Raw genomic sequence first — 14,556 nt, forward strand, 5'->3', positions numbered from 1 at the left:
AGGCGGGGGTGCCAGGCCGGGGGGTGCTGTGCCTCGGGCCGTGGGGAGCGTCCCCGGGGGTTAACGCGGGGGCTGCGGCGGGCGGGAGGCACCGAGGAGCCGCAGCGCTCGGCGCCGTCAGCGGGAGCCCTGCACCGCCCGTCCTGGGCTGCCGGCTCCGCGCGGTGGTGAACGGCCCGACAACGAATTCAGGTTAGTTTGGCCCGGTATTGTAGAAAACGCGCCGCGGCCGTTTGATTAAGGCCTGCATCACTGCACGTAGCCACAGCAAGGCGAAACAGGAGCTGGGAAGCGCTGGGCTGCGAGTGGCGCCCTGTAACTCGGCGCAACGCCCGGGGGCTTCTATCGCAACTCCGTCTGAGCCGTGCTGGGGGAAGAGGGCTGCCGGGCGACACTCGGCGTCCCCCGCCGGAGCGGGGCCGGCCCCGGTCCCCCCACGATGCCGCCCCAGGGGCGGGGGCTGCGCCCGGCCCGGCCCCGTGAGGGAGGCGATGCGGGGCGGGGCGGGGCCGCCGCGAAACGTCCGCCGCCCCCCGGCGCAGCCCGCCCCCCGCGGCCGTCACTGCCGGCCGCCGCCCCGCCTCGCTCCGGGCGCCGGCAGCCGGGCGGGAGCGGCAGCCGGGCGGGAGCGGCAGCCGGGCGGGAGCGGCAGCCGGGCGCCCCCTCCGCCCCCGGCATGCGGCGCGGCGGCTGAGGCGGCGGGCCGACCTCCGAGGCCATGTTCCCCCGGCCGCCCTTCCCCGGGGAGGTGAGGCGGGCGGCCGCCGCGGGCCGCAGCCGGGCCCGCCTGCGGGGCGCTGGCGGCGGCACCGTGCTGCTGCCCTCCATGCTGATGTTCGGCGTGATCCTGGCCTCCAGCGGGCTGCTCCTCATGATCGAGAAGGGCATCCTGGCCGAGGTGAAGCCCCCGCCGCTGCACCCGGCGGCCGGGGAGCTGTCCCGGCGGGGCGGCGCGGGGGAGGCTCCCGGCGACCTGGACTACGAGGTGCTGCGGGACATCCGTAACCGCACCATCCGGGCCGTCTGCGGGCAGCGGGCCATGCCCCGCAGCGTCTGGGAGCTGCCGGCCGGCCAGCGGCGCACGGTCCTGCGCCACCTCCTCGTCAGCGACAAGTACCGCTTCTTGTACTGCTACGTGCCCAAGGTGGCCTGCTCCAACTGGAAGCGCATCCTGAAGGTGCTGGACGGGGCGCTGGAGAGCGTTGACGTCAAGCTGAAGATGGACCACAAGAGTGACCTGGTGTTCCTGGGGGACATGAAGCCGGACGAGATCAGCTACCGCCTGAAGAACTACTACAAGTTCATCTTTGTGCGAAACCCCATGGAGAGGCTGCTGTCGGCCTACAGGAATAAATTTGGGGAGATCAAGGAGTACCAGCAGAAGTACGGGGTGGAGATTGTCAGGCGGTATCGGAAGAATGGGGGGAATTCAGCGGGCGATGACGTGACCTTCTCCGAGTTTCTCCGGTACCTCCTGGACGAGGAGGCGGAGAGGATGAACGAGCACTGGATGCCCATCTACAACCTGTGCCAGCCCTGCGCCGTGAGATACGACTTCATCGGCTCCTACGAGCGGCTGAACGCCGATGCCAACTACGTCCTCGAGCAAGTCCAGTCGCCATCCTTCGTCCGCTTCCCTGAGCGGCAGTCCTGGTACAAGCCTGTGACAGCAGAAACGCTCCATTACTACCTGTGCAACACCCAGCGCCGACTGATAAAAGAGCTGTTACCAAAATATATCCTGGATTTCTCCCTCTTTGCCTATCCCCTTCCCAACATAACCAGCGAATTCTGCAGGCAATGAGCTGTTCATTTTGGGATCTGGTGTAAATTCTGCCTTCGCTGCAAGGATTTGCTACTGCAGCCATTGCTGCCAGTACGCGTTGCTGCAGGGCCTGTGAAACGCGGTCTTCTATGCATTGTTTCCTAATTTTAAACTTTTCAAACACTGTTTATATAAAATATTATATATTGCCTTTCCTACTAGAACATTTTTTGTATTGTTCTGATTTTAACATGTACATACGCCGCTGAGTTGAGCACAGTAGCTTTTGTATATCTATTTTGCTTTAAGTTCTTTTTTTATGGCACGACATGGAAAACATCTGTAAGGGATGAGAAATTGATATATTTCAAGGATTTTTTCTCTTTTTTGGTGTTTTGTACTAAGTAGCATGCGGCTGAATTGCAATCATAATAGAGCGGTTAGTGCGCTCATAACAAATTAGCACTTTTAAAACTGGTCCTGGATTAGACAGGAGATAGTTTTTTGGGTGTGAGTAGAAGAAAAGGCTTTTATAAACTAGGCCCTATTTATCCTTTATTTTTTTCATCTGTAGATGGCGGTTAAATGATGTTGGTCTTTTTTTTTTCTGTGACACTAGTACTTCTTTTTCATTATTATTATTATTATTTACCATTGAAATAAAACTAGTGATAGGGTAATATTCACGTTTGTGCAATTTTAAGATTTGAAAGTACCAACTAGTTACCCAGCAGAACATATCAGATGCAATATCAAGCCATAACGATTTGCTCTTCTCTCTCTCTCTGAATTAAAGCAATACAGACTTCTGGTAAGATCAAACCCCGTCCTGGTTCCTAGGACAGAAAGCGACAGAGACACCCACCAGCAGTGTGCCAGCTCCCAGCCTCGGTGGGTGTCTGTGCCTGTGTGCGTTCAAACCATTGTGGAAAAACACTTTCTCCAGCCATGTTTGAAGCAATAGCGATTTGAGGATTAGTTCTCCCTTCTTTTGTAGATGCGCAAACCGTTTTTGTAGCTACTTGTATTTAATTATGGCCGTTACGCTGTAAAAGTTTGGGAGATAATGTAGAATGTTGTTCCTGGGAGGCTCTGTCCTCATTTCTAATAAAGTTTTTATATGAATTAATCTGTTGCTTAGTGCTTTTCCTTAGATGTTAGTATTTATTGGAGAGGCCTTCAGCCCCTCGTGCTAAGCCATGGTGTGAAAGTAAGATGAATAGGCAGTCCCTGCCTTGATTAATTTGTGTTTTAAGGGCTGGAGCAGTGGTAACAAGTGGAGAAAGAAATGCATCCGAGTCAAACGATGAGACGATTACGTGACACGGGCAATTGGATGAAAAGCGGCAGGCAGCAGCAAAATAGGCGTCTAACTGCTGTGGAGTTGATGCAGGGCAGTAGGGATGGATTATGGATACTGTGGGGAGCTGGTGCTTTCCTGGGATTAATCTCTCAAAAAGAGGGATGAAAAATTGAGGTGTTTTCTTTAGCATTTGTGAAATTGTGTGAAAGAAGGGCATCTAGCCACATCCAGGCAAACTCAAAGCAGTGGGGTGAAAATTCCTGCTTAGGGCGTGACTTAACTAAATAGGTTTACTGTACCTACGAACTCCTGGCAAAATCATTTGTCTCCTTTGGTTGAAGTCAGGGACCGAGCTTTGAATGATTTTTACTTTAGATAATGGCATTGTGGTTGGGCAGGAGAGCAGTGACTGGTGCATTCGTGGATTCCAGCTCCTGGCTGCATCTTTGCCTGTGCAGCGACCTATCCTGTATAAAAAATGGGTTAGAAATTGGCTTTTCTGCTCTTGTGCCCAGTCTAAAACCTGCAAAATTTCTGTCTGTCCCCAGTGATTTAGGTGATGAGGCATGAAGGTTTGGTGCCAGTGTGCAAAGAGCTGGAGATCTGTCTTGTTCTCCAGCCAAAGTACCAGATACCAGTTGGGAATCTGATTTTATTTTGTAAAACAGATGCTGATGGTGGGGTGGTCTTTAATTAAGCCTGACCTTCAGGTCTCTCTAGCTGGGAATAAGCTGGTTAGACTTTACTATCTTTGTCTGCTTCTGTGAAACTGAGGGAACATTTCCTGCTTGTTTAGCAATTGGCTTTTTAATTAAATGTTTATTTCTTGGTAGTTGGAAAGGTTTGTGCCAGTTGTTTATCTGCTGCAGCTTCTGTTCTCTATGTTAAATTTTTTCTCTCTTGTCCTCTTAGTCTACTGCACACAGAAGGATTTTGCTTTTCTTTGACTCTCATTCCTTTACTGGGTATCACTGATATCCAGTAAAGATATACCTTTTTCTCTTTATATAAAAGCAAATGGCCTCCCACCTCCTTGTACCTTCCTGTAAGGAGAGTTTTAATGTAGGCAGAACCTCATAGCGTGGGCAGACGTTTGTCCCGTATCTGGCAAAACTGTATGGAGTGTGGAAAAGCCTCCCAAAAGCTGAAGCGGAGGCGGGTGTTTTGTCAGGGATCTCTAAACCTTATTTCTCTTACACGATCGAGGTTAAGGGCTACCTTTGATTTTCTTATCTCTTTGCTGCGAGTCAGCATAAATGAAAAATCAATTAGGTTTCCATTAGCGGTACTTCATTTTATCCATGGCCAATAATACAATTTCCTGAGAAAGCTTTTGGCTGAGTAGGAAGAAGAAAAAGTAATCTCCCTCAGCAGCTGCATCGTCTCTTTCTTTTGTCAGGTGTTTCCCCGGTGTGGAATAAATCAGGAGCAAATACCAAAGCTGACAGCAACTGCTGGAGGTAAGAGATGCCGGGCAGGATCCGGCCCTCCTCTGCAGCACCTGGAAAGCAGGGACAGGGGTAACATCTACGAAAGCAGGGAGGAGGGGATTTCCTAGAAACTCAGGTACAAATGATGAGGAAACTGTAAAGTTACAAACTGTTTTGGTTTAATCAAACTGTTTTCACGTTTCTGCTTTCTGATCTGTTCCAGTTTGGCAGCTCCTTTTTCCGCCTTTCTGTCTGCCTGCTTGCAGGTACCCAGCAGAGTAAAAAGGTGATATTTTCTTTTTTTGAATTATGTTTTCTTAAGCCTCAACACTGTACCGAAAGCCCCAAACTTCCCCAAGTAAACAGCTTGAGGTTTTGGCATTGGGGTTTTGTTACTACATTTCCCTCACTTTTTTTCTAATTTTGTGTTGATAAATCCTAGCCCTGACCCTGCTGTTCTCATGTTTTCCCTGTAGAAACATGCCTGGGTACGTAGACACTCTGGCAGTTTAATTCCACTTTGTTACACAGAGAACTTCTGATTCCCTCTAATATACCCCTGTTTCCCCTACCCCTAATTCCCCCCTAAAATACCACAATGTTATTTCATTTTTATTCGTCATAAGTCCCTTCTCAGCCTGCTTACCTAAAACCAAACAAGAAGTGGTTTACCAGTTTTTGCCATTTATGTCCATGTGTTTTTCCCTACTTCCCTGCTAACTCTTGGACCTGCTAATCTGTTTCACCCAAAGTTGAGAGGAGAACTTTACTTATTGTGTCCTTTTGATGCTGACAGCACTTGCCGTTTTAACACAGTGTCGCAGAAAGGAATTGAGTGCTTTACTCTCATCGTGTGACTGCTGGTGACGAACTGGGACCTGATGAATTCTCTTTCCCTTGAATCAACACCTGCAAATCTCCAGAGCTGAGTGCACTTGGCCGCTGTGATGTGAAGTGATGCTTTTTCCACAGAGGTCCCTTTAGTCCCAATGGTGCTGAAACTGTCCTCTGCTAATATTTTTCTACTAGAGAAGAAATCAGCCTTTTCCATCTCGTGGCCATTTGCATCACCCTGAGGTGACTAAGGCACCCAAATAGGTGATTTTATCCTAGCGCTTGGCTGCTAATTGCAAGGAAACTTCCAAGGTGTTTTATAGATACTTTAATGACTTGTTTAGGAAAAGCAGTGATCAGAGAAGGCAATGGATGAGTCTAGCAGGTAAAATCTCTTTTGTAAGGTCAAGTTTCCCAAGTTTGTGTTGCCAAATACCTGGCTCATGGCATTAATTTGCAGCTTGGTGCACATTCAGTCCTGGGCTGCTTGCTGGCAACACTTGCACCTAACTCCAGGTAGGAATACATTTCTATATTTTATTATGTTGTTATATGTATTATGAGGAATACATTATGAAGTTTTGTGCTGGAGAGAGGACAGGGGCATAAAATCCTTTTTCTCAGGGATTTAATGATCCAGCATTGGAAGATAACGGTCCATCACCATGTGGTGTGTTGTTTTCCACCTTGTCCTGTGTGTCCCTGTCTGTCCAATTTGTTGCCATTTATTTTTCCTGAAAGGAAAAAAGACAAAAAAAGACTCAACAGCAAGCAAGCAACGTTTTCCAAAGCCCATTATCAGCTTCCTAAATTGTTGTAACTCACTGTTACAGGATGAAATCACAAAGAATTCCCTATTTAAACAGACATGCGTTTATGCTGTGCTGATTTCTGGGATGTCTCTCTGCTTTAGAAGTTCATTACAGTCAATGTGGTTTATCTACATACAAACAGAAAACAGCATTTTATTGCCCTACATAAAGAACCAAAAATAGGCAATTTCAACCTGTCATTATGATTATTGGGTTTTATTTGTTTCCTGGGTTATTTCTCAGAATTCGTCTGTTACACCTGGGATTGATTTATTTGCTCATGAAAAAGTCTGGTTAAGATGATCCTCCTGTGAAATGAGACTCATGTATTCAGTTGCTTAATGACCAATTCCTGCAGTGCTGGGAGTACCACCACTCCGAGCCCTGCCATCAGGAATGGCCACTGGCGTGTGGGAAAACCTCTGCACGTGGGAGGGAAGGTCCGTTTCCCAGTGATTAACATGTAGGGCATTTTCTGAGAGGTGTGGGAAAGTGATCCCTGTTCTGTCTTTGTGGTCTTTAAATAATTGCACCAAACACGTTTAGTACCTTCAGCACTGTGCTTGGACTGCAGCAGTGGAGAAGAGGAAAGCCATTTGATTTTTGGCATTTGGAGCTGCTGGTTTGGTATTCCCCTTTGGGCAAGGGTGAGGGACAGGTCAGAATCCTTTGCTGTTGCAAAAAATTCATCTTGTGTGTCATCTTGTTTACTGATTCCCATGTTATGCCTGCAAAGCCTCATTTCAGCATACCTAAACCCCAAGTGGCTGGCTTTTTGCAGTGCAGCGCTGGGAGTGGGTATCAAAGCTCAGTGGTTTCACTGCACACAGAAGAAATTACTTCAGCCTGGATGATTTGGGAGGGTGCATCAGCCACCAGCAGCAGAGCCAGCTCTCGTGATGAGGAACCCTCGCTGAGCTAAAATTCAGCATCTGCAACCTGGTGTCTTTGAATTTCTGAGCCAGGCTCATTGCAGTCAGCCACTTGCAGAAAGAAAAGGTTTTTAAACATGTTCCCTCTGGTCTCCACGCTGAGCTGCAGGGCATATGTCAGGTTTTTCCTCTTTCCTGTGGGGCTTTTCCTATTGCTTTTGCAGAAATAACTAACTTCCTTGCCAGGCACTGGTGCTGAAGTAAATGCATTAACACTGCCAGTCGCCTTGCTGGCTGTTAGCCATGACCCTGTCTCTAAGGGGAATAAAGCTTTCTGAAACACGGCAGGAGTAAGCAGTGCCATGAACGGCTGCTTTAATGCCTGCAGAAGGCAGGCAGCTTTGCTTCTGCTCCTCTTGGTTTTCAGCCTTCTTTATGCCAGAGGAAAATCACCGCAGACAGTGTCTCTTGCTTTTAGCTGCATTTCTTTTTCAATGCAGAAGCATGAGCAATCCTTGGGATATTCCTTTCGTTGCAGATGGGACTTTGAAAGAACCAAAAGAGAATGTCTCTGACGGATCTATTGTGTATAATGAGGCTGAGAGATTTTGGTGGAGTCGGTATCCCATACATACCTGCTCGGGGCTTATTGATAGTGTCTTGTTGTTGAGGGTCTGAGCTGTACTGAAGGATTTCCTTATAATCAGAGGCTCCTGCATTGTTTTTGAGGACTCGCATCTATACTCTTTTGGTGGGGGCTGTCTTTGGTTTTAGAGGTGCTTTTTCAGTTGTACACGCTGTTTGGGAGCAGGGACTGCAGCTTAGGGCAAACTGAACAGGGTGGTTTTCTCAAGATTTTGGTGCCTGATGGAGGAAACTTGGTGAGATGGGTCCTTCAATGAGGTATTTTTGCCTTTGGGCTGCTTCTGAGCAGACCACAGAAACAGTTCTTGGATCAAAACCTAGCCAAAACCCCATGACCGAGAGGTAAAGGTAAAGAGGTAAAAGGACCGAGAGGTAAATAGAGTTTGTAAAATCTCTTGAAAGCCTTGAACTAAGGCACTATAAAAATGCAACGAGCTATTAAAACAAAACTGTAGCTTCCCCCTTACCTGATTCACAGATAAATTGCTCAGCCCTCTGTGTAACAGGGTGTGCATGAGCAGTGTCCTTTTTTTTTTATCCTGCAGTGGCAAGAAAGTTTATCTTGGTTTTTTGGGCTGAGTTCACTCGTGGATGAAGCCAAATCAGTACCAGCTTGCTTTCCTAACAACTTTTTATAAAAAGACCAAAAGAAATAGGGGCATGAACCTCTCGGTTGTAATGTTAATGGGTGGCATTGCTCAGCAGCACAGCAAGGAGCAGCCTCCCGGGATGGATGGGATGAAGGTCACAGATGTCCTCAAGGTACGACATATCCCTCTGCAGACACATTTAGATCTGGCTTCCCCTCCAGTAGCTCCCAGGTAGAGGCTGAATGGTACTGAATCCCTCTGCCTAGTGCAGGAGTAGGTGTCTCCAGGGGCTGGCTTGCACCCCAAGATGTCTCGCCAGACCAGATGAGGATGTGGGCTGGGGCAGTATCTGCGTTCCCTCTCCTTGCTCACAGCCTGACTCATTTCTTCAACATCTTTTGCAGATTAACCTTGCTGTACAACACAGTCCTGACCTCCCTGGCGTCAAATGAAGCTTTCCTCAGTGAATCTGGTGAGGCAGGATTTTAATGTGTATCCCACCAGTGCATTTTGTTTGTCCAGAGTGTGTCTACCCTTTCTGCAGTTTTCTTTCTGCAGGTGGATGTAAAAATTTTACTGCAGGTCTGCCTTTGTGTGCAAGGCTTAAATAGTATCTGCATGCAACAGCAAGATGAAAATCTGGAGAAAACCACAGCAGTTTTTATTTGTGTGCTTCAGGCATGGCTTTGCTCTTTAACAGAGCTGCTTCCTGTGCTATCTGTTGATGAAAATGCACCCAAAAAGGCCAGTCCTGTGTCCAGGGGCTGTCCACCCTTGAAATGAGGTGAGCACCCCTGCCTGATTTTTTTGGTTAACTCATGAGAGCAGGCCCTGCCTTGCCCTCCTGCAATGCAGGACCAAAGGGTAGCAAAGCCAATAAAGATTAAAATACTGGATGAAAAAGGCACTGGGATGGCACTTTGATGTCATGCTGCTGTTGTCTCAAAGGGCAGGCATCTTTCCTGTTTTGCTTTTGCTGAGATTGGGGTGCTTAGGGGGAAAAGAAAGCAAGCTGGGCATGCATTTGGAAGATCAGCTGGAGCCTGACACAAGTGCCCAGCAGAGCAGCCTGCAAAAGCCTCCAGGCTGGAGCTGGGCTTTCCTCACGGCTCAGTGTACACACACATGCCCCAGCAACCATGTGAGTAATGGAAGGGTTTATTCAGTGAAGGGAAAAAAAACCCTAAAACATTAATTGAGTGAAAACACCACAGAGGCTTTTAGAGTCCTTTTGTGGGTAATGATATCAGCAAAGATTTGTCAAGGCAGCAGGGCTCCGACATTGCTGTCAGACCCACAAAGGTCCCGGAAAAGGACAGCGAAGCCATTGTCAAAGGCATTATAAAAGGTTGTAGGGAAGGGTGGGATATTCAGAGCTTTCCTTTTGGAAGTCTGCATTTCCCAGGTCTTTTTTGTCTTTGCAGGATTACAATTTATAAGATGCTTCATCTAATTGCCCAGGCAGGCAATGAGGTGAGTAGCACGGACCTGAGCCCACCGCACCAGAGCTGCTGTTGCTGGAGCTGGGGAAGCCACATGATGCTCGAACTGGTGTTCATAGTCACCTTCAGGTTTTAAATGAGATTTTATGAAAGTGATTGAAGTTTCTCTGGTCCCCAGGAGACAGCTTCCTTTTGGGGAGCCCTTGGAAAGGCTGTGTGTCCAGCTGCCAGCTCCACTTCCTTGCCCCTTCATTGCCATCGAGGTTGTTTCCTGTCCCAGTTCTGTACTGGTTTGTGTTGGGAGATGATAGGAAAAGGGCTTCAATGAAAAGAGGTTGGCATAAAGGGCTGCTGCTGGCTCTAGTCTGCTGCAGAAGTAAGCAGTAACAAAAAAAGTGACTGCACAGGCACTAAATGCTTCTTAGTTTGCTACTTTTCCTAATGAACAGCCAAATTATTTGGCAGGAGGTTGACTTTGATGAAGTTAGTTGTCTTAGGGAGAATAAATACTCGTCTTACCCTAGGAAGCAGGGCAGAGCTGGTTTGGGTGAGACCTCTGGGGCAAAAATTAGGGATGAGGCCAACAGATTGTCTAAGCTGAGATTTTGGAGGGGCTTATAATTTTCCCATGACTCTGATTTGCAAGCGAGCCAGGTATGAGCTGGTGTCCTTATATCCCAGCAAGGAGCTAGGGAAGGCAGGACGGCGGACTGGCACAAAACATTCATTTCGCAGCAGTAACAGCCCCGTGTGCCGGTAGGTGGGCAGAAGTGATGAGCCCTGTTCCCTCGGGCTGGGGTTTTGCTGCACCAAGTGCTCAGCAGCAGCACTGGCATCTCGGGCGTCTTTTCCTGGTGGGATGACACACAAGCCCGTTTGTGGCACGTTTCAGACATTAATTTTAGGCTTGTCAAGAACTGAGATACAACGTGATGGAAGCTGATGCTTCTTGCAAGAAGGGGATGGAGGACAGAGGGTCTCTTTGGCCTAGGAAGGGGCTGGGGCCTAGGAGGCATCAAGCACATTCCCAAGAGACCCCAGGGTGGTTTTGGCAGAGCCAGATCAAAGCTCCCATTGAAGCCAATATCTTTTCATTAAGGAGAGGGAAATCTCATTCAGGCCCATGCCAGCTGGGCTTGGCATTGTCTGAGTGCCCCAACGCACTTCGTGGCTTTCAGTGTCAAAACTGTCACTGGATGAGGCTCTTTCATACTGTATAAACCAAGCAAAGGAGGAATGATTGGATGAAAAGCAACATGCCTAAGCGATGGCCCCCCCCGCCCCCCCTGCCCCCCTCAGTTATTATTGCATCTATTTTGCATTTGAATGAGAACTTTCTCCTTTTGCAGCCCACTTCCTTCTGGGGCTTGAATTGGCAAATGGAGTTGTTAAAAATCTCCAGCCTTGAGACCTGACAAAAGATGGTTGCTATAGAAATAATGGAAGTTGCATCATGAGCAAAATATCTTCGGGCCCAGAGCCAGTGGGAAGGAGGAGGGGACACCTTGTCGGTCGCACAACTTCTGCAGGAGCCCACGTGCCTCCACATGATTTTCCTCAGATACCCTTATTATTGGCATTTTGTCCTTTGGCTTAAAAAAGCCACAAATGGAGAAAACAGAAGCATCATAACTGGATGGAGAGGGCTTATACAAACCTCATCTGCTCTTTCTCCAGCGCTAGCGCCACCAAATCAAGCAGAGTTGCCCTACATGCAGATTTATTCCTGTGTATTGGGTTTGAATCATTTGATTTATTCCAAAGCAGCCCTCTTCAGTGTAATGAAAAATGTGTCCAGCAGTACACTCATTCTTTGAGAAATTATATGAAGAAATCGGAAAAGGAGGACAAAGTCATGGCTAAAACTCTTGCCTGCTGTTGTATGGTGCCCACCCATTGTGTTTGGCAGTAGACCAAGCCACGAGGAGTTGACCTTGCTCTCTCTTTGCATCAGTGCAATGTTTAAAAATAGGCAGTGAGCTCAAAAGAAGAAACCAAATATGTATCTTGTCTCTGGGAGGGACTATCCCAAAAAATCACACATGCTGAATTCAGTGTAAGTGCTATGATTTCCAAGAACAGCCACTGGTTGATTGGAAAACTGGATGATAGACTGTGGGTCTAAGGGTGGCAGACATGGGCTCCTCATTCATGGTAGCATTTACCCATTTATTTGTGGGGAATTGAAGTCAAGGTGAAAGAATTCTGGATTTTAAGACTGTGTATCTTAGAGGGAGCTCAGTCTTCCCCACATTGGAATTGGGTAAGAAATTATAATCTTGATTTCAAGTGAGGTATAAATTTGGGATTGGACAGTGACATGCAGCTCCTAGACCAGATCTCAGAGAACTGCATTTTAATCTGAGGAATTTCATCGTTCAGAACCAGCACATTTGCATCAAGGCTAAATTAACTGCAAGCAACACGTTATGGCAGCCTGGAAAACGGAATGTGCCGTTGCCAACATGCAAAGAGAGGGTTCGGGTGGCTCTGGGGTTAGTGGAGCGGTTATGGATTTTTTTTTTTACTACGTCAACTCTCAAATGTGTGACATTAGGGGAGAAAAAAGGTCTTACCTGGTGCCTTTGATCCCTCATAATCCCCCGCATGAGGAGTTAAAGGGTTTGGCTTTGCCACAGGTAATTGCAACACAGCCCCAAAAAGTGCCTGTGGGGTTGTGGCTTTGAAGGACGTGACTCTGCCCGTGATGTTTAGTTGGGAGAGTCACATCTTTCCATGGCCCTGTGGGAGACAAGGGTGGGAAAAAGTTCTTGTATCCCCTAGGATGTGTTTCATGAAGGTGGAGAGAGAACAGAAATTGGGTTTCTGGCTATGATGGAAAATACAGGGTGGCACAAAGCCACGGCTCACCTTGATGCCAGAAGGAAGCGATCGGTAAAGCACCCATGAAGATGCTAAAGGGAAGGAGCGATGCTGAGGTCTCGGAGAGAGAAACCTCCCCTGCTAAGGTCGTATGGAGGAGAAGGAATTTGTATTGCAGGCACACCTCCTATGTACCCCAAGGTAGCTGGGTTAAACTGTGCTTTTTTGGCCATCTGCTAGAGGAATAGCCACCTCGCAGCAAAAAAGGGAGGGTGGTTTTGTTTTAAAAATAATTAAAAAAAAACCACCACCACTGGTTAAAATCATGCCTGCTGTTCCTTGCAGTTAGTTTTGAATGGTTTGCAGACCATCAGCAATTAGTGCTTAGGTATCAATGGCCTAATGAGGCAATTAGGAAAGAGCAGGAGTGTTAAAGCTTTGGCTTGGTGACAGAAGCAGAGCTGGAGCTTTTAATGGGGGTGGGCAGATGGGTCCACGTGCGAGTGCTGCAGAGCACTGGTGGAAACGTGTCTTGCTTCCCCATAAGCGGTGCCTGAAGAGGCTGCTCTTAATTATCTTCTTGCTCCCAGCAGGAGAGATCAATGCAGCTCCATACAAGATGCTTGTTGCATCGACTCCTGCGTGTCCTTTAACGAAGGGCTTGTAATCAGTGCTGGGAAGGGACGTTGGAGAACTGGCATTGGACAGGTCAGGCTTGGTGCATCTCAGGGGTCTGGGTCTGATCCAGCTCTTCAAATCAAATGAGGGATTTTCAAATAGATTGGTAAGGCATAGAAGTGGCTTTTAAGCAACCAAACTTCCACCTGGACTCTTGAAGTGAAGGTGGGCTAAAGGAGCTTTTGTTGCTTCACCAGCACCACATGGAGGTTGTCCTTGCTGGGGACCTGCTCCCTTGGACAGCTCGTCCACACGGCTTCAGGGCAGATTTTGGCCAAGAGCTGTGCTGATGGCTGAGCAGAGGGGGCCGCAGCTGGCTCGCTCATGCTCCGGCTGGTTTGTCAGGTTCGCCTGTGGAAAGGACAGACTTCTTCTCATTCTAGCAGACACCACGCCAGCGCACACATGGAAGAGATTTGAGAGCGAAGATGTCATTTTTATGACCTGAATGGAGTCCCAGTTTTGCAGAACGAAATGATCATCGTGTTGGGGTCTCTGGGCACAGCTCCAATCCAAAGCATGGTCTGCTCTTCCTCGATGGGAATTACTCATCGCCCTACGCTTCCCAACAGGAGTTATCAGCTACAGTGAAGTAGGACTTGTTGCTACAGCTTCCTCTCAAAGACAGACTGATAAAGTGGTTAAAGAAAAGAAAATATCCCTGTATAACCAGAGGGAGGAGAGGGAGAACAGCATCGTGTTGAAAATCTGCCTCCCTGTGCTTTTCCATCAGCATCCTGCAGCTGGCTGGCTGGCTGCTCCCACATTTCCTCCAAGTTGTGTGTGAAAAAAGCAAATGGTTCCCCTGGGGGACTCTGGCATCATGCCCTCAGCACCCAGGGGTGCCCAGCATTCCCACCCAGAGTATTAAATAGTGCTGTGGGAAGCATTTTGTAGGGGCAGACCCATGTAGGGGTGAGAGAGGCTCTGCCAATCTCCTTAACTCCTGGGTTTTCCCATCTCCTTAGTGCACGTTATATGAATAGGCAGGAGGGTGATTTTTTCCATCCCTTCAAAGTTCCTCGGTGCTGCCAGTGCATGCTTTATATTAGAGTCCCATTCAGCAAATGACTTCAGTATGCACCGATGGCGTCACAGGCTATTAAAAAGAATAATAGAGAAGCAACCATGGGAAAAGAGCTGTAATACTTTCAAGGCTCCTGGTGATATTGCAGCCCAGATGAGTGCCCGCAGCTGGGGGGGGTTGCTGCACCAAACAGCACTTTGTTTTGGGTTTTTTTTTTCCCCCTTTCTCATTGCGATGTGGGCAGGACTGCAGAGCCCCCACGGTGCTGGGCTGCAGCTCTGCTCAGTGAAGATGCTTTGCGTGCTTCAGTGCTGCAGCCCAAAGTTGCAACACAG

General features: G+C 48.3%; 1 protein-coding gene across 1 annotated transcript; it reads left to right on the forward strand.

The window, feature by feature from the left end:
* The first annotated feature begins 595 nt into the window (after positions 1-595).
* CHST14 (carbohydrate sulfotransferase 14) lies at positions 596-2,894 on the forward strand. The gene has a single exon (XM_040609326.1). It carries the CDS (start codon positions 719-721, stop codon positions 1,802-1,804), a length of 1,086 nt encoding a protein of 361 aa, XP_040465260.1. The 5' UTR covers positions 596-718; the 3' UTR covers positions 1,805-2,894.
* Positions 2,895-14,556: the final 11,662 nt, after the last annotated feature.

This window comes from Falco naumanni, chromosome 10 (assembly GCF_017639655.2).
Source record: "Falco naumanni isolate bFalNau1 chromosome 10, bFalNau1.pat, whole genome shotgun sequence".
In the NCBI taxonomy this organism is placed as follows: domain Eukaryota; kingdom Metazoa; phylum Chordata; class Aves; order Falconiformes; family Falconidae; genus Falco; species Falco naumanni.